Here is a 25,059-nt window from a genome sequence, read left to right on the forward strand (position 1 = left end):
TGCATACTTACATGCCTTTCAGTACACACGCTCAGTGAAGCCTGGTTCTCCAGCTGTCTCACGTCTCCACTGCAGTCCCTGCCACAATAAAGGTAATACAGGGGTCCCACGTAGCTCCGATGGAGTCTTCCTTCCCCCCTGGATTCCCAGCCTAATGGAGGAGGGGGGAGTGTGGTTGTGAGCCGTGCACGTCAGTGTGCACGGCACTGTACTGCGCAGGTGCCAGGCGGCAGTTTTAAAAAAGCCCAGAGCGTCAGGGGGCTGTAAGTGTGAGACACAGGAGCTGTGGGCAGTAAGCATTGCAGGGGGTTGGATCCAGGCAAACCTTAGACACCTACTCAGCATCAGGTTGTGCAATTTAAGCATATATATTTATTGTGAGACTTTAAGCACAGCAGTGATTGCACTTTGTACTAGTACCTCTGCTTTGTAGCTTAGGACTATGTCTCCTCGTAAGAGGGTCTCAGGGGGAGGTAACAAGAGCACTGGTAAATCACCGCCTAGGTCCAGGGGTTCTAAAAGTGCCTGTAAGTTACCATCCCCCCCTGCAAGACTGGAGCCAGCCTCTCAAGACGAGTCAGTGCCCCTGTCAGGTTTTGCAGCCTCTCCTAATGTCCCAGCCCCGGTTTATGTCACTGAGGACTCCCTTAGGGCTACATTTGAGGGTTTTGAAGGGAGAATAATGAATTTTATTTCTGCTTCCCTGAAAGATAGCAGGAAAAGGGGTAGATCCCCTCCCTCTGCTGAAATTCCTCTCTCAGATGATTCTTCTGACAATGAGGAGAGATCCCTATCTTGGGACAGGGATCATGAGCAGTCGGATGATGCAGAGGAAAAGGAGAGAGTCCCCTCCTCCCAGGCACTCAGAAAGCAGGTGCAGTAGTATACTGAATTGGTGCGTACCACATTCAGAATGCCTGCTGCTGAAGTCGCTACGTCCTCTGTTTCTTCCCTGTGAGTCAGAATCATCCCTTAATGGAAGAATTGTTGTATGAGGATTGGGGACATCCCGATAAACTGTTTGCTCCTCCTAAAAGGTTTTCTATGCATTATCCTCTGGAGGAAAGTTTCACCAAGAAGTGGGGGGTCCCATCTGTCGATGCGGCTGTTTCTTGCGTGAATAAAAACCTGACTTGTCCCTTGGATAATGTGCAGGTATTTAAAGATCCAACTGATAAAAAGCTGGAAACCTTATTAAAAGCCTCCTTTTCCATGGCTAGCGCTGTAGTGCAACCTACAGTCGCAGCCGTGGGGTTGTGTCAGTTCCTCAAGGAACAGGTTAAGCAGATGCTTGGGCTCCTTCCCAGTGAGGAAGTAGAAAATTATGCAGAAATGCCTCATATTCTGTGTTTCATGATTCATGCGATTTTGGATTCTGTCCAACAAGCATCACGTTTGTCTCTCCTGTTGGGACACATGCGAAGGGCCCTATGGCGTCCTTCATTTAGGCGCGCTCTCTCTCCCGGAGCATCAGGCTTTAAGCAGTGGCGACGGCCTTCTCAGCCTTCCTCTACAGGAAAGGCTCAGGGCCGAGCCCAGGGGCAGAAAAAGACTTGGGGGCGAAAGCCTGCCAAGCAGAGCCCAAAAGCTTCCTTGTGAAGGGGTGCCCCCGCTCGGCCTGGCGAGAAGAGATCCGGGACAAGTGGATGATCTCTTCGGTATCTCTGGGCTACAGGCTAGAGTTTTCAGGAGATTCCACCTTCTCGTTTCCTAAGGTCAAGGATCCCCAGGGATCCAGTAAAGCAAAAACCGCTATTTCTGGCCTTAGATCACTTACTATCCCAGGGGGTGATAGTAGAAGTGGACCCAAAAGAACAGGGTTCAGGGTTTTACTCGAATCTCTTCACTGTTCCGAAGCCAAAAGGAAGTGTCAGACCTATCCTAGATCTGAAGGATCTGATCCGGTTTTTACGCATCTGGTCCTTCCGAATGCAGTCAATCCGCACTGTGGTCTCCTCCCTGCAAGGGGGGGAGTTTATGGCATCAATAGACATCAAAGATGCATATCTCCATGTGCCAATTTTTCCCGCACACCAAAAATTTCTAAGGTTCGCGGTAGAGCGGCGCCATTTTCAATTTGTGGCCTTGCCATTCGGGCTTGCTACAGGCCCTCGAGTCTTCACGAAGATTCTGGACCCTCTCTTGGCAAACCTAAGAGCTCAGGGTATAGCCGTCATGGCTTATCTAGATGATTTACAGTAGCGCTCCTCAACCGCAGTGTTACCAGAACGCTAAAACAACTGGAACACCTAGGTTGGATTATAAACCTAGAAAAGTCGTCCCTACAGCCTGTCACCAGGTTGGAATACCTGGGTATGGTCATCGACACCGCTCAGGGCAAGGTGTTTCTTCCAAGGCCAAAAGCCTTGGCCATTGGGGATCTGGTGCGCCTAATTCTGGGCAGGAGATCATTCCCCATGCGATTATGCATGAGACTGTTAGGGAAAATGGTCGCCTCCTTCGAGGCCGTCCCATTTGCCCAGTTCCACTCAAGGCCCCTGCAAAGATGCATCCTTGTGGTTTGGAACAGGAAGCCCCAATCCTTGGATCTTCCTATGCGTCTATCCCCAGGGACACGCAAGAGTCTCGTCTGATGGTTACAAACCAAGAATTTGCTGAAAGGCAAAACTTTTTTCCTCTTCCATGGAAGATTATCACGACAGATGCCAGCCTAACAGGCTGGGGAGCAGTGTTGGAGGAGACGTGCTCGCAGGGGAAATGGTCTGTGATCGAGAGGCTATTGCTCATAAATGTCTTGGAGATCCGGGCAGTTTACATGGCTCTCATAAAGTGGTCTTACAGACTACGAGGTCTCCCTGTTCGGGTTCAGTCCGACAATGCCACAGCAGTGGCTTATATCAATCAGGGCGGTACCAGGACCAGGGCGGTACCAGGAGTCTGGTTGCGCAAAAAGAGGTGAATCGCATACTTGTCTGGGCAGAAAAGCATGTTCCATGTCTTTCTGCAGTCTTCATTCCAGGAGTGGAAAATTGGCAGGCGGATTTTCTGAGCCACCAGCAGTTGTGCCCAGGAGAATAGGCTCTGCACCCCGATGTGTTTCGGAACATATGTCACAGGTGGGGTACTCCAGACGTAGATCTATTTGCAACCAGGTTCAACAGGAAACTGAACAATTTTGTGTCAAGGACAAGAGATGCACTTGCTCAGGGGTCAGATGCTCCCTGTGTTCCCTGGGATCAGTACAATCTGATCTATGCCTTTCCCCGAGCCCGCTTCTGTCTCGGTTCCTGGGAAGAGTCCAGAGGGAGACAAAATTGGTCCTTTTAGTGGCCCCGGCTTGGCCCAGGCGACCGTGGTACGCAGAGAGCATGAAGATGGCAGTAGGCAGGCCATGGATCCTCCCTCTCCGGCCAGATCTGCTCTCACAGGGTCCAATTTACCATCCTGCTTTACACAGTCTAAATTTGACGGTTTGGCTGCTGAGACCCACATTCTGAGAGACCGTGGCCTTTCAGGGCCAGTCCTTTCTACTCTGGTCAATGCCAGAAAGCCGGCCTCCAGGCTTATTTACTACAAAATCTGGAGGACATAGGTTTCCTGGTGTGAACTCAGGAAATGGCATCCTAGAAAGTATGTCATTAGCAGGATCTTGGCCTTTCTCCAGTCAGGCCTAGAAATGAATTTGGACATAAGCACTATCAAGGTGCAGATTTTGGCCTTGTCAGTGTTTTTTCAGAAGCCACTTGCATCGCATTCCCTGGTGCGGGCTTTCATCCAGGAGGCCATGCGGATAAGACCGCCAGTCAAACCTCCGGTACTCTCGGCTTTTCAGGGGCAACCATTTGAACCTTTGCATCTGGCTTCATTAGTTCTCCTGACTAAAAAATTGGTTTCTTGGTAGCCATATCCATGGCTAGAAGAGTATCAGAACTAGCAGCTCTTTCCAGCAAGGAACCGTATCTAATTATTCATAAGGACCGGGTGGTCATGCGTCCCAACAGGTCCTTTCTACCTAAGGTGGTTTCGGGATTCCATTTGAATTAAGACGTAATCCTACCATCCTTTTTTCCGGACCCACAGTCCGCAGAAGAAGAATCTTTGCACACTTTGGATGGGGTTAGGGCAATCAGTATATATATCTTCAAGCAACTGCTCGGATAAGGAAAACTGATTGCTTGTTTATTTTGCCGGAAGGCCCTAGGAAGGGCCAGGCAGCGTCAAAATCCACTCTCTCAAGGTGTATTAGACAGATTATTTCTCAGGCCTATAGTGTTAAAGGGAAAATCCCTCCTTTTCCAGTGAAAGCGCACTCTACTAGGGCTGTAAGTGCTTCTTGGGCAGTGCATCACCAGGCCTCCCTGGCTCAGATCTGTAAGGCTGCAACTTGGTCATCAGTCCACACATTCACCAGATTCTATCAGGTGGATGTCAGAGGGCAAGAGGATATCGCCTTCGGGCGCAGTGTACTGCAGGCTGCAGTTTGGGTCCTCCAGTCCCTGGCGGTCTATAATTATGATCTGTGTCTCCCTCACCTCAATCTGAGCATTGCTTTGGGACATCCTACTATGTAATGAAGCTCCTGTGTCCCGTGATGTATGATCAAGAAAATAGGATTTTTATATACAGCTTACCTGTAAAATCATTTTCTTGAGAGTACATCACGGGACACAGGGCTCCCGCCCCTCTTGGGTTTTACGTGGTTTCTTATTGCTTTGCTACAAAACTGAGGTGCCTCCCATATGGGAGGGGTTATACAGGGGAGGAATTCTCCTTAATTGGGGTTAACCAGTGTCCAATCACCAGAGGTGCCTATATAACCCACTATGTAATGAAGCTCCTGTGTCCCGTGATGTACTTTCAAGAAAAGGATTTTACAGGTAAGCTGTATATAAAAATCCTATTTTTCACAGCTCTTAGCACTTGTACACACGGTCGCAGATTCCGACGGAATGTTTTCCGATCGGAGCGTTTTGTCGGATATTCCGACTGTGTGTGGTCTGCATCGGACTGTTTCCATCGGAGTATCTGACGGACCAACTTTTCCAACTTGCCGGTAAAATTTTCCGACAAAATGCTCCGATCGGATATACTCCGATCATGTGTAACCTACTCCGACGGACAAGGTGCCACGCATGCTCACAATCAAATTCCGACATGGAAGCGATCACTCAGGTAAAACTACTGCTCATAATCGATATAGCACATTCGTCATGCTGCAATGTTAAAAATTCTTTCATGAAGCGCATCCTCTTGTTCTTTACAATGCTGCAAGAATGAACTTCTTTTGATGCTCATAGTCACACACACTTCTCCAGAACGTATTTCCTGACTCTTTTTTACTCATTTCAGCAATACAATTTTTGAAATCGTCACATCTACACAATTTTATTTTTTGTTTATTGTTTTTTGGGTGAATTTTGTGTTTGTTTGTTTTCATAAACATCTCCTTTTTTGACAGTTTGCTCATCTTTCCATTTTTTGGGGTGTGTTTTGTGTGTAAACTTACCACAACAACATTATTATCTTTTTTATATTTTCTTTTTTAATCTACAGGAGGTTGTTTAGTGTTGGTACCCCTTGCTATTCATTTCACTTAGTATTTTTGAAATGTACCTGCCTGCTCACAACTAAACTGGCCTTTTTGAAGTAAAACACATACACAAGTATTTCTTCAAACCAAAAAAAACTTTATTTAGGTCTCAAACAACTAAAAAGAGGAAGGCAGCGCTGGATAAACTTGTCAATTTGGAGAAGCCTTTGGCCCCCAGGGCAGACATGAACTAATTAGAAAAAGAAAAATTGGTGGCCTGAGGAGTACATATCTCAGGGAGAGAAGTCTGGTCCACAAGTCCTAGAGATCAGGAAAAGCAGATGCCATCTATGTCCCCAGGATGTGGTTCTTCAAGAGGCTGCATCTTCTGTCAGACCAGACTGAACCCAGACCATCACTCTCTCGTCTTCTTTAGGCACTTCCTGCCAGGCATCCTTCGAGGCTGTGGCTGGGCTCCTGTAGTTGTGGCAGGAGGAGGAGAAGGAGGGCGTTGGTCGACCTCCTGGCTGCCACTTGCCACAACCTCCCCCCGGCTGAGGTCTTCCTGTGTATGAAAATGGGACATAGTTTTAGTTTTTTGCTCATCAATCACACCATTTTTAGCTCATGACTGTTGCAAATTGAATGTTACCAAATAGAACAGACTATCATTCTGAGCCCAGCATTTTTCATTCTTGTCCCAATCATTTTTGGTCACTACTGTCTATTGATATGTAAACCACTTTGTTAAATCACAACTTACTGATCAATAATCACATCTAGTTAACATCATTAAATGTACAACAAGAAATATGTTCAACAACGCAATACCTGTCTCAAGCTGGGCCCCACCACATGTTGTTGCCTGGAAGGCTCAGGTTGGACGTTGGAAGCCTCAGCTGGGGGTGAAGCAAGCCTTGAAGGAAGACTGGAGAGTGGTGGCCTGGGTTCCCCCTGGTCTACCAGAAAATGCAGCCTCTCGAAGTAAACCATTCTGGGGTAATAAATGGCATCTGGATCTCCTGATCTCAGGGACTCCAGGTGCTTCTTTCTCTCCCTGAGATATGTAATCTTCATGGCACCAATTTTCCTGTTCACATAGGCCATGTCTGCCATGGGGACCATGATCCGCACCAAAGAAAGAAGTTTCTCCAGCGCTGCGTTCCTCTTTCTTCAGTCGTGATAAAAGGGTTATTGATCTGCCACAGGCAGGGCAGCTCCCTGTACACTTCAAGGAATAGCCCCATAAAATTGGGGTTTTGGAAGGGATCCATCTTGTCTGCAAGACACAACACAAGACAAACCCTAAAATACTAATAATGCCATGATAAACCCTCCTAATCTTGTCCCAACATTGGCCTAGATAGAAACAGTCTAGTCTAGTGATGTACAAAGTTCAAAATTTTACCTTCGTTTGCACGATCGTCGCGTCAGCTCCTCATTCTGTTCACAGATCGTACGGACAACACACGCGTGTTGCGCTTTATATACTTTCTAGTTCTATTCTATTCTATTTCTTTCTAGACTATTCATCGCCCCTTCGCTTTCGGCGCAGTGGGGAGAGCACATGGCGGAGAGAACGCAGATGTGCAATCAGAGTTCCACTAACGAGGAGGAGGGTGAGGAAAGCCCGAAGCCTGAAACGTCCCAATCCAGGAAGAGAAGATTTAAGGCCTCAAATATGTCTTTTGTAGAGATGTTGGAGATGGTGGACATATTGAACAGGACCGACTATGATGGGAAGTATGGACCTTACCCAAACCCAAATATCAGAAAGGCCAAGATCATGACTAAAGTTGTGAAGAGTCTTCAGAAGAATTTTGGGGTACGCCGATCCAAGGATCAACTGAGAAAACGCTGGTCAGACCTGAAACTGAGGGAGCACGATCAGTACAGAAGAATCAAGCGTGTTCTTCAAAAAAGTAAGTAGTTGTCGTGTGTTCATATGATTATTCTTGCTTGCATACTGCTCCATGTGCTTTGATTTCATGTTGTGCAGTTTAAAATGGCCACTTTCAAGTTCATGGTTTCATTCGTTCGTAAGAAACATCGTTCTGCAGGTAAGTATTCCAGCTTAAAAGTGTCCACAATAATGTTCTCACCGTTGAAGTCGGACAAAAAACACAATTGTACAACACTAACAAACAATGTTTCATATTCCTATTTCTGCCCTCTGTGTGCTAATTATTCCTTTTTTACATTCTCATAGGGGAGAGAAGACTCGGGAAGTCTGGGGACACCAGGGACCCCACCCCTCCCAAAGAAGGCAAAATTCCAAAACTAGAAGCAGAGGAGCAGGAGGAGGAAGGAGAGATCATTGAAGTTGGACAAATTGTCCTACAACAGGTGAGTGTCGGAGAACACAGCTTCCGGTAAGCTCATCAATGTATGTCGTCATATTTATAATATATGGCGTGTTTTTTTGCTTTGTTTTGTAGGTGATGTGGAAGAAGAATCACATTTTACCAGTGAAAGTGCCCAGATCCTGATTGGGGAGATAATGGGGTGCAATCGGGATTTAGAAAATATACAGCAAAACATCAATGATGTTAAAAATAAAATGAAGAACATCATTGATGTTTTGGGGAGAGTGTGAAACACCACAAACTAGCTTGTGTTTTATTTTTTTGCTTTTAAATAACAACTTTTGTCTTTTATAACAATCCGAATTTGGAAGATGCACAGAGTGTGTCAACATGCGCTATCTCCCATCATGGGGGATCAATGTACGTGTTTTGTGGAAAGTGGCTGAGATGAAGGGGTTGCAGCCCCAAAACATGTACATTGATCCCCCATGATGGGAGATAGCACATGTTCACACACTGTGTGCATCTTCCAAATTTGGCTTTTCCAGGGGTGACACCCCATGTGATGATAGCAATATCAGCCCAGTTTGTACATACTCATGTCTGATATTGTCTTCACTTTTCAAAGTTGAACTTTGTAAGTTCCTGTGTTCTGTATGTTACGCTTTGATACATGCCTGTTTACACAAAAACACCAAGTTACAAAAAAATTACCTGAAATAATGTTTTTGATACACCCAATTTCTTGTTTTGTTGTAAAACACTTTTTTAAACGCACATGTGAATGTGCTTTGATTAAAAAGTTAAATTATCAACAATGTGTGGCTTCCTTTTTCAATGCGGAAAAGCAGTATTTGTAGTAAAGTTGTTGTTTTCTGTGACAATGGGTGTTATTTACTAAAGACAACTCCACTTTGCACTCCAAGTGCAGTTTCAGGTGTACTTTTGCAGTGCACTTGTAGTGCATAGTGAATGTGCCTTTAGTAAATAACACCCACAGTGATGTGTTAATTTTCACAATCATGCCATTTTCCTGAGCCCACAGATTTCTGTCATGGTGCTGAAAATGAGCAAGATTTTGGTCAGTAATGCACTACATACATTAGTTAACAAAAACAAGGTGTGTGTGTAGCAGACCCACAACATAATAAGATTATCTGAAGAAGAGACTGTCCCCTCATCTCGCTCAGAACTTGGGTTTGCACTGTTGTAGAAAAAGGCACAACAAGAAAAAACATAAATTTACCTAGGAGACACCTAAAACCAAGCCAAGCAGTAAATGAAAACAAATATTGGAGTTTCAAAGAAAAATGTATTCCTAAAATGCCGCTCAGACATTGTCTAGCATATCAATGGCCCCCCTACCCACAAAGTATTCCATGTATTGGTTTCTAACCTCACGGGCGCTTTGGGGGGGCAAGCCAGGATGAGCAGCTTCAAGGCCCGTGAGGTTCTCATTTTCAAGCAAGTCTGCTTCTTGGACAACTGAGACTGCATAGTTTGCAGAATGTCTTTTTAGGAAATTGTGAAGAACACAGCACGCCAGCACAATGTGATTTAGTTTGTATTCCGCCATGTGAATAGGCGTTAAAAAAAGGCGGAACCGGCTGGCCAGTATACCAAAAGTGTTCTCCACCACTCTTCTGGCTCTGGACAGGCGGAAATTAAAAATCCTCTGGTCCGGGGTGAGGGTCCTCATCGGGAAAGGCCGCATCAGATGGTTTGCCAGGGCAAACGCCTCATCCGCGATGAAGACGAACGGGAGTCCTTCCTGATTCTCTTCTGGGGGTGGCAAGCCCATACTGCCACTCTGGAGACGCCAGTAGAACTCCATCCGTGCGAACACTAAACCATCCGACATCCGGCCATTTTGCCCCACGTCCACATACAAAAACTTATATGTCCCAGACACCACTGCCAACATCACGATACTATGAAACCCCTTATAGTTATAATAGTACGACCCCGAGTTGGGTGGTTGGACGATGCGGACGTGTTTCCCATCAATCGCACCTCCACAATTGGGAAAGTCCCAACGACTGGCAAAGTGGGAGGCCACAGTCTGCCAATCCTGTGGCATTGAAGGACACTGTGGAGTGAAACAAGACCAAAAATTTGTAATTTTGCAAACCAACATTGCAAGCAGATTAGACACCAACATTTTTGGCCAAGATCAGTATAACATTTTGGGAACTGAGTATTTAAAGCCTTAAGTATAAGGTCCCCTTATAAAAGTCATCACCCCCATCTGATGGGCCCTTGCTAAAAAATTAGGGGGGGGGGATGTTTTGGACAGCTAACCCTCTCCACTTGATTGAGAGCTGAATGCCTAAATAATGTGTGATACTTTGGGAAGCCCCTCCTTTACTTACACTATTGGCAGCCCACCGGACAGGTAAGAAGTGTCATAATAACAAAAAGAAAACAAAATGGAAGCACATTTTGACATTCTGCTATTACATATCAAGATAATAATAGGGGAAAAATCAAAAAAAATGACAGCATTTGAAAGTATTGAGGCAGGCCCTTGCACTACATGCTTTGGTGAATTCGTCCATAAATGTGATCATCAAAAAGGTAGATATAGTGTGTATTGGGTTTGGTAAAGTCAGCAGATAGAGGATTGCTAGCAGCTGAGCTAGCAGTTGGGGAGCGGGGGTTCCTAATGAGTTTGGCACAACCAAAAAAAATGTCACTTTGCATGAATTGAAGCACACACATAACATTTGTAGACATTTTAGGGGGTGTTTAGGGGAAAGCAATACTATGGAGCTGACAAAAGACATTGGTAAGATTATAGTTTTATGGGCCAAGAAGAGCATGGTGGGGATTCGGGAAGTTAGTGAGGCAAATATGCATGAGGACAAGGGGGCAGAGCATATGAATTAGAGCATATTGCAATGATGGTAATTAGGGAATGAGGGAAGAAATGCAAGACATTAGCAATCATTAAATACATAGAATGTGATGTTAAAGGAGAAAATTTACCTTCATATAGTCCTTCTGCAGGACCTGAATGATGGCAGAACAGGTCTCTGGAATAATGATCCCCAGAGCCTGGGGGGTGATGCCTGTAGAGAACTTGAGGTCCTGAAGGCTTCTCCCTGTCGCCAAATAGCGCAACGTGGCGATGAGCCTCTGCTCTGGAGTGATGGCTTGCCGCATGCAGGTATCCTGCCTGCTGATATAAGGGGTCAGCAAAGCCAGCAGACGGTGAAAAACGGGGTCCGTCATCCGGAGATAATTCCTGAAATCATCAGGATTATTCTCCCGGATCTCACGGAGCAAAGGCATGTGTGAGAACTGGTCACGCTGGCGCAACCAATTCTTGGTCCACAAACGCCTCCCCTCCCTGTTCATGGACCGGGCTTGTGTCAAAGTAAGAACCCCAACACGAAGCCCCTGCACAGCACAAACTCTATGACGAGTACGTAGACGAAACATGGTTTGAAAACGGTCGGCTGGTCAGAACGGACAACAGAAAGCACTGATAAAATAGGATTTTTATATACATCTTACCTGTAAAATCCTTTTCTTGAGAGTACATCACGGACACAGGAGCTCATTACATAGTGGGTTATATAGGCACCTCTGGTGATTGGACACTGGTTAACCCCAATTAAGGAGAGTTCCTCCCCTATATAACCCCTCTCATATGGGAGGCACCTCAGTTTTGTAGCAAAGCAATAGGAAACCACATAAAAAAAAAACAAGAGGGGCAGGAGCCCTGTGTCCCGTGATGTACTCTCAAGAAAAGGATTTTTACAGGTAAGCTGTATATAAAAATCCTATTTTCTTGATCATACATCACGGGACACAGGAGCTCATTACATAGTGGGATGTCCCAAAGCAATGCTCAGATTGAGGGGAGGGAGACACAGATCATAATTATAGACCGCCATGGGCCGGAGGACCTAAACTGCAGCCTGCAGTACACTGCGCCCAAAGGCGATATCCTCTTGCCCTCTGACATCCCCCTGATAGAATCTGGTGAATGTGTGGACTGATGATCTGAGCCAGGGAGGCCTGGTGATGCACTGCCCAAGAAGCACTTACAGCCCTAGTAGAGTTCGCCTTCACTTGAAAAGGAGGGATTTTCCCTTTAACACTATAGGCCTGAGAAATAGTCTGTCTAGTGGATTTTGATGCCGCCTGGCCCTTCTGGCAAAATAAATAAGCAATCAGTTTTCCTTATCTGAGCAGTTGCTTGAAGATAGATACTGATTGCCCTAACCACATCCAAAGTGTGCAAAGATTCTTCTTCTGCGGACTGTGGGTCCGGAAAAAAGGATGGTAGGATTACATCTTGATTCAAATGGAATCCCGAAACCACCTTAGGTAGAAAGGACCTGTTGGGGGCACATGACCACCCGGTCCTTATGAACAATTAGATACGGCTCTTTGCTGGAGAGAGCTGCTAGTTCTGACACTCTTCTAGCCGTGGATATGGCTACCAAGAAAATCAATTTTTTGGTCAAAAGAACCAATGAAGCCAGATGCAAAGGTTCAAAAGGTTGCCCCTGCAAAGCCGAGAGAACCAAATTCAGATCCCATGGGCATACCGGAGGTCTGACTGGCAGCCTTATCCGCATAGCCCCCTGGATGAAAGCCCGCACCAGGGAATGTGATGCAAGTGGCTTCTGAAAAAACACTGACAAGGCCGAAATCTGCACCTTGATAGTGCTTACGGCCAAATTCATTTCTAGGCCTGACTGGAGGAAGGCCAGGATTCTGCTAATGACATACTTTCTAGGATGCCATTTCCTGAGTTCACACCAGGAAACATATGTCCTCCAGATTTTGTAGTAAATAAGCCTGGAGGCCGGCTTTCTGGCATTAACGAGAGTAGAAAGGACTGGCCCCAAAAGCCCACGATCTCTCAGAATGTGGGTCTCAGCAGCCAAACCGTCAAATTCAGACTGTGTAAAGCAGGATGGTAAATCGGACCCTGTGAGAGCAGATCTGGCCGGAGAGGGAGGATCCATGGACTGCCTACTGCCAACTTCATGATCTCTGCATACCACGGTCGCCTGGGCCAAGCCGGGGCTACCAAAAGGACCGATTTTGTCTCCCTCTTGACTCTTCCCAGGAACCGCGATAAAAGCGGGCACGGGGGAAGGCATAAATCAGATTGTACTGATCCCAGGGAACTGTCAGAGCATCTGACCCCTGAGCAAGTATATCTCTTGTTCGTGACACAAATTATCCAGTTTTCTGTTGAACCTGGACGCAAACAGATCTACGCCTGGAGTACCCCACCTGCAACATATGTCCAAAAACACGTCGGGGTGCAGAGCCCATTCTCCTGGGCACAACCGCTGGCGGCTCAAAAAATCCACCTGTCAATTTTCCACTCCTGGAATGAAGACTGCAGAAAGGCATGGAACATGCTTTTCTGCCCAAACAAGTATGCGATTCACCTCTTTTTGCGCAACCAGACTCCTGGTACCGCCCTGGTGATTGATATAGGCCACTGCTGTGGCATTGTCGGACTGAACCCGAATAGGGAGACCCCGTAGTCTGGAAGATCACTTTATGAGAGCCATGTAAACTGCCCGGATCTCCAAGACATTTATGGGCAATAGCTTCTCGATCGCAGACCATCTCCCCTGCGAGCACGCCTCCTCTAACACTGCTCCCCAGCCTGTCAGGCTGGCATCTGTCGTAATAACCTTCCATTGAAGAGGAAGAAAAGTTTTGCCTTTCAGCAAATTCTCGGTTTGTAACCACCAGACGAGACTCTTGTGTGTCCCTGGGGATAAACGCATAGGAAGATCCAAGGATTGGGGCTTCCTGTTCCAAGCCGCAAGGATGCATCTTTGCAGAAGCTTTGAGTGGAACTGGGCAAATGGAACGGCCTCGAAGGAGGCGACCATTTTCACTAACAGTCTCATGCACAAGCGAATGCTGGAAGATCTCCTGCCCAGAATTAGGCGCACCAGATCCCCAATGGCCAAGGCTTTTGGCCTTGGAAGAAACACCTTGCCCTGAGCGGTGTCGATTAACATACCCAGGTATTCCAACCTGGTAGCAGGCTGTAGGGACGACTTTTCTAGGTTTATAATCCAACCTAGGCGCTGCAGGTGTTCTAGCGTTCTGGAAACACTGAGCTTCAGGAACGCTACTGTTTTCTCCATGAGAAGCAAGTCCTCTAGATAAGCCATGACAGCTATACCCTGAGCTCTTAGGTTTGCCAAGAGAGGGTCCAGAATGTTTGCGAAGACTCGAGGGGTCGTAGCGAGCCCGAACGGCAAGGCCACAAATTGAAAATGGCGCCGCTCTACCGTGAACCTTAGATACTTTTGGTGTGCGGGAAAAATTGGCACATGGAGATATGCATCCTTGATGTCTATTGATGCCATAAATTCTCCCCCTTGCAGGGAGGAGACCACAGTGCGAATTGACTGCATTCGGAAGGACCGGATGCGTAAAAACCGGTTCAGATCCTTCAGATCCAGGATAGGTCTGACACTTCCATTTGACTTTGGAACGGTGAAGAGATTCGAGTAAAACCCTAAACCTTGTTCTTTTGGGTTCACTTCTACTATCACCCCCTGGGATAGTAAATGATCTAAGGCCAGAAATAGCGGTTTTTGCTTTACTGGGTCCCTGGGGATCCTTGACCTTAGAAAGTGAGAAGGTGGAATCTCCTGAAACTCTAGCTTGTAGCCCAGAGATACAGAAGAGATCACCCACTTGTCCCGGATCTCTTCCCGCCAGGATTCCGCAAACTGCCGAAGCCTTCCCCCCACTCGGCCGAGCGGGGGCGCCCCTTCACAAGGAAGCTTTTGGGCTCTGCTTGGCAGGCTTTCGCCCCCAAGTCTTTTTCTGCCCCTGGCCCTGAACCCTTCCTGTAGAGGAGGGTTGAGAAGGCCGTCGCCACTGCTTAGAGCTTGATGCTCCGGGAGAGAGAGAACGCCTAAAAGATGGACGTTTGTTCCTTTTGACTGGAAGGAGAGTAGATTTACCCCCTGAAATTTTTTGGATGAATTTGTCTAATTTTTCTCCAAACAAACTTTCCCCTTTAAACAGGAACCCAATCAAATGCTTCTTGCATGATAGCTCGGCAGCCCAATTCTTTAGCCACAGGGCCCTTCGCATGTGTACCAATAGGAGAGACAAAACGAGATGCCTGTTGGACAGAGTCCAAAATTGCATCAATCATAAAACACAGAATTTGAGGTATTTCTGCATAATTTTCCACTTCCTCACTGGGAAGGAGGCCAAACATCTGCTTAACCTGTTCCTTGAGGAACTGACACAACTCCACGGCTGCGACTGTAGGTTGCACCACAGCACCAGTCATGGAAAAGGAGGCTTTTAATAATGTTTCCAACCTCTTATCAGTTGGATCTTTAAATACCTGAGCATTATCCAATGGACAGGTCAGGTTTTTATTCACGCAAGAAACAGCCGCATCGACAGATGGGACCCCCCATTTATTGGTGAAACTTTCCTCCAGAGGATAATGCATAGAAACCTTTTAGGAGGAGCAAACAGTTTATCGGGATGTCCCCAATCCTCATACATCAATTTATCCATTAAGGGATGAATTGGAAAGGAAAAAGCAGTCTGTGGGATTTTCCTGACTCCCAGGGAAGAAACAGAGGACATAGCAACTTCAGCAGCAGGCATTCTGAATGTGGTACGCACCAATTCAGTATAATACTGCACCTGCTTTCTGAATGCCTGGGAGGAGGGGACACTCTCCTCTTCCTCGGATTCCTCCGACTACTCAAGATCCCTGTCCCAAGATAGGGATCTCTCCTCATTGTCAGAAGAATCATCTGAAAGAGGAATCTTAGCAGAGGGAGGGGATCTACCCCTTTTCCTGCTATCTTTTAGGGAAGCAGAAATAAAATTCATGATTCTCCCTTCAAAACCCTCCAATGTAGCCCTAAGGGAGTCCTCAGTGACGTATACCGGGGCTGAGACATTAGGAGAGGCTGCAAAACCTGACAGGGGCACTGACTCATCCTGTGAGGCTGGCTCCAGTCTTGCAGGGGGGATGGTAACTTACAGGCATTTTTATAAACCCCTGGACCTAGGCAGTGATTTACCAGTGCCCTTGTTACCTCCCCCTGAGACCCTCTTACGAGGAGACATAGTCCTAAGCTACAAAGCAGAGGTACTAATACAAAGTGCAATCACTGTTGTGCTAAAAGTCTCACAATAAAATATATATGCTTAAAGCGGGATTCCACCCTAAAGTGGAACCTCCGCTGATCGGATCCCTCCCCCCCCTCCGGTGTCACAATTGACACCTTTCAGGGGGGAGGGGGGTGGAGATACCTGTCAAAGACACTTCCGGGCATAGACTCCCGTGGGAGTCTACGCCATTTCCTGCCCTGCCGTGCTGTCTGCTGGGACACACACGGGTCCCAGTGACAGCGCGGAGATTTCCTATTGCGCGGTGCAACCCGCGCATGCGCAGTAGGGAACCGGGAAGTGAAGCCAATTCGCTTCACTTCCTGATTCCCTCACCTAGAATGGTGGCGGCAGCAGCCGAGGGCCGAGCGATCGATCGGCCTCGGCTGCCGGCAACGCTGGAACCCGGGACAGGTGAGTGTCCATTTATTAAAAGTCAGCAGCTGTAGTATTTATAGCTGCTGGCTTTAATATTTTTTTTTTTGGTGGAATCCCTCTTTAATACTGCACAACCTGATGCTGAGTAGGTGTCTAAAGTTTGCCTGGATCCAATCCCCTGGGATGCTTACTGCTCACAGCTCCTGTGTCTCTCACTTACAGCCCCCCTGACGCTCTGGGCTTTTAAAACTGCCGCCTGGCGCAGTACAGCGCCGTGCACACCAACGTGCACGGCTCACAACCACACTCCCCCCTCCTCCATTAGCCCGGGAGCGCGTTCGGCGCGCATGCACGAGGACCGCCGGAATCTAGGGGGGGGGGGAATGAATCTCATCAGAGCTGCGTGGGACCCCCAGACTACGTGGGACCCCTGTATTACCTTATTGTGGCAGGGACTGCAGTGGAGACGTGAGACCTCTGGAGAACCAGGCTTCACTGAGCGTGTGTACTGAAAGGCATGTAAGTATGCATCAGGCTGCTCTTACTCACTCTATTGGTGGAAACCAGGTAAGACATACAACTACTCAAATTAAGAAATCCATCATATAATTATATATAGGATTAACTTCCCTTACCTGTCCTCGCCGCAGGAATTGCTGAAAACAGACAGATTCCAGCCTTCACCCATCACGGCGGGCAGAGTTTGCCAACCTTCAGGTTTTTCTGGGGTTCTTTCTCAGAAGAACCTCCTACCTGGACCTTGTAAAAGACTCTGCCAGAAACTTTCGTGCCACATGTGTAAACAGTACACCAAGTCTGGTTTACCCAGAGCCCAGTCTTCCAATAGTAGAGGACTTACAGGCCAAACCTCATTTTTTCGGATGACGAAGACCGGGTACCATACCATCTTGGGAGTCAAATATAGGCCCGAGGTATGGATCCGGTTTGTTGTAGCCCTTAGGCCCCCCACAGGGACCTGCACAGAGCTTTCTTCATAGCACATGGTTTTACGTGACCAACCACCATAGACACTGGCGAAAAAACTGAGGTGCCTCCCATATGGGAAGGGTTATATAGGGGAGGAACTCTCCTTAATTGGGGTTAACCAGTGTCCAATCACCAGAGGTGCCTATATAACCCACTATGTAATGAGCTTTTGTGTCCCGTGATGTATGATCAAGAAACAGCAATGCCTGAAAGAACGACCTGAATAGCAGAAGCAAGCAGACAATAAGCAATGCAAATCAAAGCGTACTATACCAAGATATAGTCCACAATGAGAAACGAATGCTTACTGGCTACACACACTGATTATCAGATACGCAAAGACAAGCAGAAACTGAAGAGCAGTAGCGAACTGAATCACAAATCTGAAAAGTGTGAATCGTCTCTCACCAATTTTCTACTTACACGCGATGCACACGAGATCAGCAGAAGGAGCCCAAAGGGTGCCAGACGTGGTGCTGAACTTCCCTTTTCTAGGCCCGCCGTACGCGGCTTACGTCACCGCATTCTTGGCAACCCGAAAATTCCGACAACTTAGTCCAACCGTGTGTATGCAACATCACTTCCGGACCTCGTCCGAAATTAATCCGTCGGAATAACTCAGACGGATTTGGTTGTCGGAATCTCCGACCGTGTGTACAAGGGCTTACTGTGAAGAAACCTTTCCGTATTTGGAGATGAAATCTCTTTTCCTCTAGACATAAAGAGTGCCCCCTTGTCCTCTTTGTTGACTGTAAAGTGAATAACTCAACACCAAGTTCACTATATGGACCCCTTATATATTTGTACATGTTGATCATATCCCCCCTTAATCTCCTCTTATCAAGAGAGAATAAATTCAGTTCCTCTAATCTTTCCTCATAGCTAAGTTCCACCATGCCTCTTATCAGTTTGGTTGCCCTTCTCTGCACTTTCTCTAGTTCCCCGATATCCTTTTTGAGAACTGGTGCCCAAAACTGAACGGCATATTCCAGATGAGGTCTTACTAATGATTTGAACAGGGGCAAAATGATAGCTCTCTCTCTGGAGTCCATACCTCTCTTAATACAGGAAAGGACTTTGCTCGCTTTGGAAACCGCAGCTTGGCATTGCATGCTATTATTGAGCTTATGATCTACCAAAACCCCCAGATCCTTTTCCACTATGGATTCCCCCAGTTGTACTCCCCCTAGCATGTATGATGCATGCATATTCTTAGCCCCCAAGTGCATAACTTTACATTTCTCAACATTAAACCTCATCTGCCACATAGTCGCCCAATTAGACAGAGCATTGAGGTCGGCTTGTAAATTGGAGACATCCTGTAAGGACGTTATTCCACTGCATAACTTGGTGTCAACTGCAAAGACAGAAATGTTACTTTTGATCCGAGACCCAATATCATTTATAAAGATATTAAAAAGTAAGGGTCCCAGCACTGAACCTTGGGGTACACCATTGATAACCTTAGACCATTCAGAGTAAGAATCATTAACCACTACTCTCTGAATTCTGTCTTTTAGCCAGTTTTCTATCCATTTACAAATTGATAATTCCAAACCTGTAGACTTTACCTTACACATGAGCCGTGTGTGCGGAACTGTATCGAACGCTTTCGCAAAATCCAAGTATACCACGTCCACCGCCACCCCTCTGTCCAAGGTTTTACTTACTACCTCATAAAAAGAAATCAGGTTTGTCTGACAACTTCTGTCTTTCATGAATCCATGCTGTCTGTTGCTTGAAATATTTTTTTCCTGCAAGAACTCGTCTATGTGGTCCTTTATTAATCCCTCCAGTACCTTCCCAACTATAGGAGTTAAACGAACAGGTCTATAGTTACTTGGTAAAGACTTTGTTCCCTTTTTAAATATAGGCACCACATTGGCCCTGCGCCAATCCAGTGGTACTATTCCTGTCATTAGGGATGAGCCGAACACCCCCCGGTTCGGTTCGCATCAGAACTTTTGAACGGACCGCAAATTCGTACGAACGTTAGAACCCCATTGAAGTCTATGGGACTCGAACGTTCGAAATAAAAAGTGCTAATTTTAATGGTTAATATGCAAGATACTGTCCTAAAAAGGGTTTGGGGACCTGGCTCCTGCCCCAGGGGACATGGGTCAATGCCTAAAATGTTTTTAAAAATGGCCGTTTTGGCGGGAGCACTGATTTTAATGACGATTAAAGTGAAAAAAAAAGTGAAATATTCCTTTAAATATTGTGCCTGGGGGGTGTCTATAGTATGACTGTGAAGTGCCACGTGTTTCCCGTGTTTAGAACAGTCCCTGCTCAAAATGGCATTTAACGGAAATAACGTCATTTAAAACTGCTTGCGGTTTTAATATTATATCTGGTTCCGGCAATATGGATGAAAATCATTGAGAAAAATGGCATGGGTAGCCCCCCCTGCCCATTACCAGCCCCTTTGGGTCTTGTACGGATATTAAGGGGAACCTCGTACCCATATTAAAAAAAGGAAATACGTGTGGCCCCCAGGCCCTATATACTCAGAACAGCAGTATACAGGCGGTGCAGTAGGAGATGTTTGTAAGTTGGATGTTTGAAAGTAGGGGCCTGCCCTATATGCTCTGCAGAAATGGCGGAACAAGGTGTTGGTGTTGCCACAACATTGTAAGCCTTCAAAGTGACTCTTGGTGGGCGCTGGAGCGCCCTGCTGTGAACCATTATATTAAGAATTGTAATTACATGCCATTGTTGAACAGTGGTAGAAAAATTGACCTTTGGGGGTTGTGGTGCGGGTGCCACAACACTATAAGTCCTCACAGTTACTCTGGGTGGGCACAGGAACAGGCCCTCCTGTGAACTATTATATCAAGAATTGTAATTACATGCCCCTGTTAACCACTTTCAGACCGGACCATTTTGCTGGTAAATGACCAGAGGTCTTTTTACACTTTGGCACTGCGCTGCTTTAACTGGTAATTGCGCGGTCATGCAATGTTGTACCCAAACAAAATTTGCGTCCTTTTCTTCCCACAAATAGAGCTTTCTTTTGATGGTATTTGATTGCCTCTGCGATTTTTATTTTTTGCGATATAAACGTAAAAAGACCGCAAATTTTGAAAAAAAATGATATTTTCTACTTTTTGTTATTAGAAAAATCCAATAAACTCAATTTTAGTCATACATTTAGGCCAAAATGTATTCAGCCACATGTCTTTGGTAAAAAAAAAGTCAATAATTGTATATTTATTGGTTTGCGCAAAAGTTGTCACATCTACAAACTAAGGTACGTTTTCTGGAATTTACGCAGCTTTTAGTTTACGACTGCCTATCTCATTTCTTGAGGTGCTAAAATGGCAGGGCAGTACAAAACCCCCCCAAATGACCCCATTTTGGAAAGTAGACCCCCTAAGGAAATTGATAAGAGGCATGTTGAGCCCATTGAATATTTTATTTTTTTGCCTCAAGCGATTGAATAATGACAAAAAAAAAAATTTTTTTTTTTTTTTACACAAAGTTGTCACTAAATGATATATTGCTCACACATGCTATGGGCGTATGTGAAATGACACCCCAAAATAAATTCTGCTGCTTCTCCTGAGTATGGGGATACCACATATGTGGGACTTTTTGGGAGCCTAGCCGCGTACGGGGCCCCGAAAACCAAGCACCGCCTTCAGGCTTTCTAAGGGCGTAAATTTTTGAGTTCACTTCTCACTACCTATTACAGTTTTGAAGGCCATAAAATGCCAAGATGGCACAAAACCTCCACAAATGACCCCATTTTAGAAAGTAGACACCCCAAGCTATTTGCTGAGAGGCATGTTGAGTTCATGGAATATTTTATATTTTGCCACAAGTTGCGGGAAAATTACAAACTTTTTTTTTTTTTTTTTTTTTTTAACAAAGTTGTCACTAAATGATATATTGCTCATGCATGCCATGGGCATATGTGAAATGACACCCCAAAATAAATTCTGCTGCTTCTCCTGAGTACGGGGATACCACATATGTGGGACTTTTTGGGAGCCTAGCCGCGTACGGGGCCCCGAAAACCAAGCACCGCCTTCAGGCTTTCTAAGGGCGTAATTTTTTGATTTCACTCCTCACTACCTATTACAGTTTTGAAGGCCATAAAATGCCAAGATGGCACAAAACCCCCACAAATGACCCCATTTTAGAAAGTAGACACCCCAAGCTATTTGCTGAGAGGCATGTTGAGTCCATGGAATATTTTATATTTTGCCACAAGTTGCGGGAAAATTACAAACTTTTTTTTTTTTTTTTTTTTTTTCACAAAGTTGTCACTAAATGATATATTGCTCACGCATGCCATGGGCATATGTGAAATGACACCCCAAAATAAATTCTGCTGCTTCTCCTGAGTATGGGGATACCACATATGTGGGACTTTTTGGGAGCCTAGCCGCGTACGGGGCCCCGAAAACCAAGCACCGCCTTCAGGCTTTCTAAGGGCGTTACAGTTTTGAAGGCCATAAAATGCCAAGATGGCACAAACCCCCCCCCAAATGACCCCATTTTGGAAAGTAGACACCCCTAAATTTAGGGGTACACTAGTGAGACTAGGTAATAAATGGCGGGTGCCCTGAAACTATAAAAAAATAACTAACCAACCAGCGTCACCTGTAACAGTTATATGGTGATCACTGGTGAAAGGGTTAACTAGGGGGCAATTAGGGGGCTTTATGCGGTAGTATATGGGGGTCCCTGGCGCTATAAAAAGCTGCAGCGAACCTAAATACCTACCTGCCTAACTAGCGTCACCTGTGACACTAATACAGCGATCAGAAAAACGATCGCTTATTAGGCTGGGTTCACACTGGAGCGATGCGGGAACGCCACGAATGCGCGGCGGGTTCCCGCATCGCATGCCTCCCGGCGGCAGTTCACACTGCCCTATGCGAACTGCTGGGAGTGTCAGTGAAATGTTACTGACACCCCCAGATCAGTTCGCATATCGCAGTGCGATCTGCAAACTCGGATCGCATGGTGTGAACACCCATGCGATCCGATTCTGCTGCGGGCCAAAAAAAGGGTCCCGTGCGAATTTGCGGCGGGTGCGGCGGGTGCGGCGAATGGCTGAACTCGAATCGCACAGAGATCGGATGTGATTTGCACTGCAGTGCGGTGCGAATCACATCCGTTCTCATAAACCGCTGCAATGTGAACCCAGCCTTAGTGACACTGGCGACGGGGGGTGATCACGGGGTTAAACCTTTATTGGGGGGGTTAGGGGGGTACCTTAGAACTAAAGGGGGCTAACCCTAACTGCCCTAACAGTTATTAGTCACAAATGACACCCGCCGGGTGATCAGGGGGTTAAACCTTTATTAGGTAATAAATGGCGGGTGCCCTGAAACTATAAAAAAATAACTAACCAACCAGCGTCACCTGTAACAGTTATATGGTGATCACTGGTGAAAGGGTTAACTAGGGGGCAATCAGGGGGCTTTATGCGGTAGTATATGGGGGTCCCTGGCGCTATAAAAAGCTGCGGCGAACCTAAATACCTACCTGCCTAACTAGCGTCACCTGTGACACTAATACGGCGATCAGAAAAATGATCGCTTATTAGGCTGGGTTCACACTGGAGCGATGCGGAAACGCCGCGAATCCGCGGCGGGTTCCCGCATCGCATGCCTCCCGGCGGCAGTTCACACTGCCCTATGCGAACTGCTGGGAGTGTCAGTGAAATGTTACTGACACCCCCAGATCAGTTCGCATATCGCAGTGCGATCTGCAAACTCGGATCGCATGGTGTGAACACCCATGCGATCCGATTCTGCTGCGGGCCAAAAAAAGGGTCCCGTGCGAATTTGCGGCGGGTGCGGCGGGTGTGGCGGGTGCGGCGGGTGCGGCGAATGGCTGAACTCGAATCGCACAGAGATCGGATGTGATTTGCACTGCAGTGCGGTGCGAATCACATTCGTTCTCATAAACCGCTGCAATGTGAACCCAGCCTTAGTGACACTGGCGACGGGGGGTGATCACGGGGTTAAACCTTTATTGGGGGGGTTAGGGGGGTACATTAGAACTAAAGGGGGCTAACTCTAACTGCCCTAACAGTTATTACAGTCACAAATGACACCAATGCAAAAAAAAAAAAAAAAAAAATTACATTGGTGTCACTGTGACTGGGGGGCAGGGGTAATTGGGGGGGTGATCGGGGGGTAAAGGGGGGGTGTGAGTGTGCCTGGCATGTTCTACTGTGTGTGTGAGTGTTGGTGCAACTTACTGATCCGCTCTCCTCCGTGTCGGAACGAAAAATACCGACACGGAGGAGAGAATACATCACTTCCTCTCCTGTGTTTACATTACAGGAGAGGAAGTGATGTCACCGGGGATTTCTATTCGTCGGGAGCGATCGCGAGGGGGTGGCCATGAATGAATGGCCGTCCCCTCGTCCGGGATCGCTCCCGAACGAATACCGACCGCCGCAGGCACCGGGCGGGGGCCCGATCGGGCCCCCGACCCGCGGGAGGCAAGGGACGTACATGTATGTCCTTATGCCTGCCCGTGCCATTGTACCGACGTACATCGGCGTGCGGCGGTCGGCAACTGGTTAAACAGGGGCTGAAAAATTGGGCCTTAGGCACTGGTGCCACGACACTGCAACCTCTCCCATATACTCTAGTTGTAGTGCAGGAATGAGCCCTGCTGCAAAGCATTGCATCAAAAATTGTAATTAAACGCCCCTGTTAAACAGGGGCAGAAAAATTGGGCCTTAGGCACTGGTGCTGGTGCCACAACACTGCAACCTCTCCCATATACTCTAGTTGTGGTGCAGGAATGAGCCCTGCTGCAAAGCATTGCATCAAAAATTGTAATTAAACGCCCCTGTTAAACAGGGGCTGAAAAATTGGGCTGGTGGCATCACCCAGAACCAAAATTGTTCTTCCAACATATCAGCGGAGGAGGAAGAGGATAGACAATAAACATAACAGGACAGTCACTCAGCATCAGCATAGGCAGTCTTGAAGGGATGTGATATTTCAAAAAAAAATATTCGGTTACATCAGCTTCAGGTGCTTGGTAAGAGTGAGTGAGCTGTGGGTGATCCAAGACTGATTCATCTTGATGAAGGTCAGTCGATCAACTGAGTCGGTGGACAGGCGCACCCTGTGATCGGTAACAAAGCCACCAGCAGCACCGAAGGTGCATTCCGAAAGAACGCTGCATGCAGGACAGGCCAGTAGCTCAATTGCATACTGTGCAAGCTCTGGCCAGTGATCCATCCTCAAGACCCAGTAAGCCAGAGGATTTTCGGTGGGAAAGGTGTCCGAGTCTGACCTTGCCCCTAGGTATTCCTGCACCATGTAAATCAGATGCTGGCGATGGATGCTGGAACCGATCATACCTTGGGGCTGCGGACTAAAAAATTGTCTGAACACATCAGTCAGACGGCCACCTTCTCCACCGCTCCTTCTGACAGATGCCTCAGCAACACGTTGTCCAGGACCAGGAGTTTGTAACCTCCCGGTCTCTGGGAACACGTTGCACAGACCTTTCTGCAAGGCCTCCCAGAGATGTCTCATCCTCTGCTCCCTCTGCGGCGGCAAGATAAGGTTGCCAACCTTACCCTTGTACCGTGGATCAAGGAGAGTGGCCAGCCAGTAATGGTTCCTCTCCTTGATCTGAAGAATACAAGGATCCTTCCGCAGGCTTTGCAGGATCAGGGAGGCCATGCAGCGTATGTTAGCTGAGGCATTTGATCCGGGTAACTAAGGACAACATGATCCGCAGCTACCTCCTCCCAGCCACGTA

General features: G+C 46.9%; 1 protein-coding gene across 1 annotated transcript; it reads left to right on the top strand.

Annotated features, from left to right (window-relative positions):
- Positions 1-7,020: 7,020 nt before the first annotated feature.
- LOC143976036 (uncharacterized) lies at positions 7,021-8,569 on the top strand. Its single transcript, XM_077478537.1, has 3 exons — positions 7,021-7,413; positions 7,701-7,837; positions 7,930-8,569. The coding sequence occupies exons 1-3, from the start codon at positions 7,059-7,061 to the stop codon at positions 7,978-7,980; spliced, it is 543 nt and encodes a 180-aa protein (XP_077334663.1). The 5' UTR covers positions 7,021-7,058; the 3' UTR covers positions 7,981-8,569.
- Positions 8,570-25,059: the final 16,490 nt, after the last annotated feature.

The sequence above is a fragment of the Lithobates pipiens genome, unplaced genomic scaffold (assembly GCF_037356315.1).
Source record: "Lithobates pipiens isolate NorthernLeopardFrog02 unplaced genomic scaffold, aLitPip1_a1.2 Scaffold_13, whole genome shotgun sequence".
NCBI lineage: Eukaryota > Metazoa > Chordata > Amphibia > Anura > Ranidae > Lithobates > Lithobates pipiens.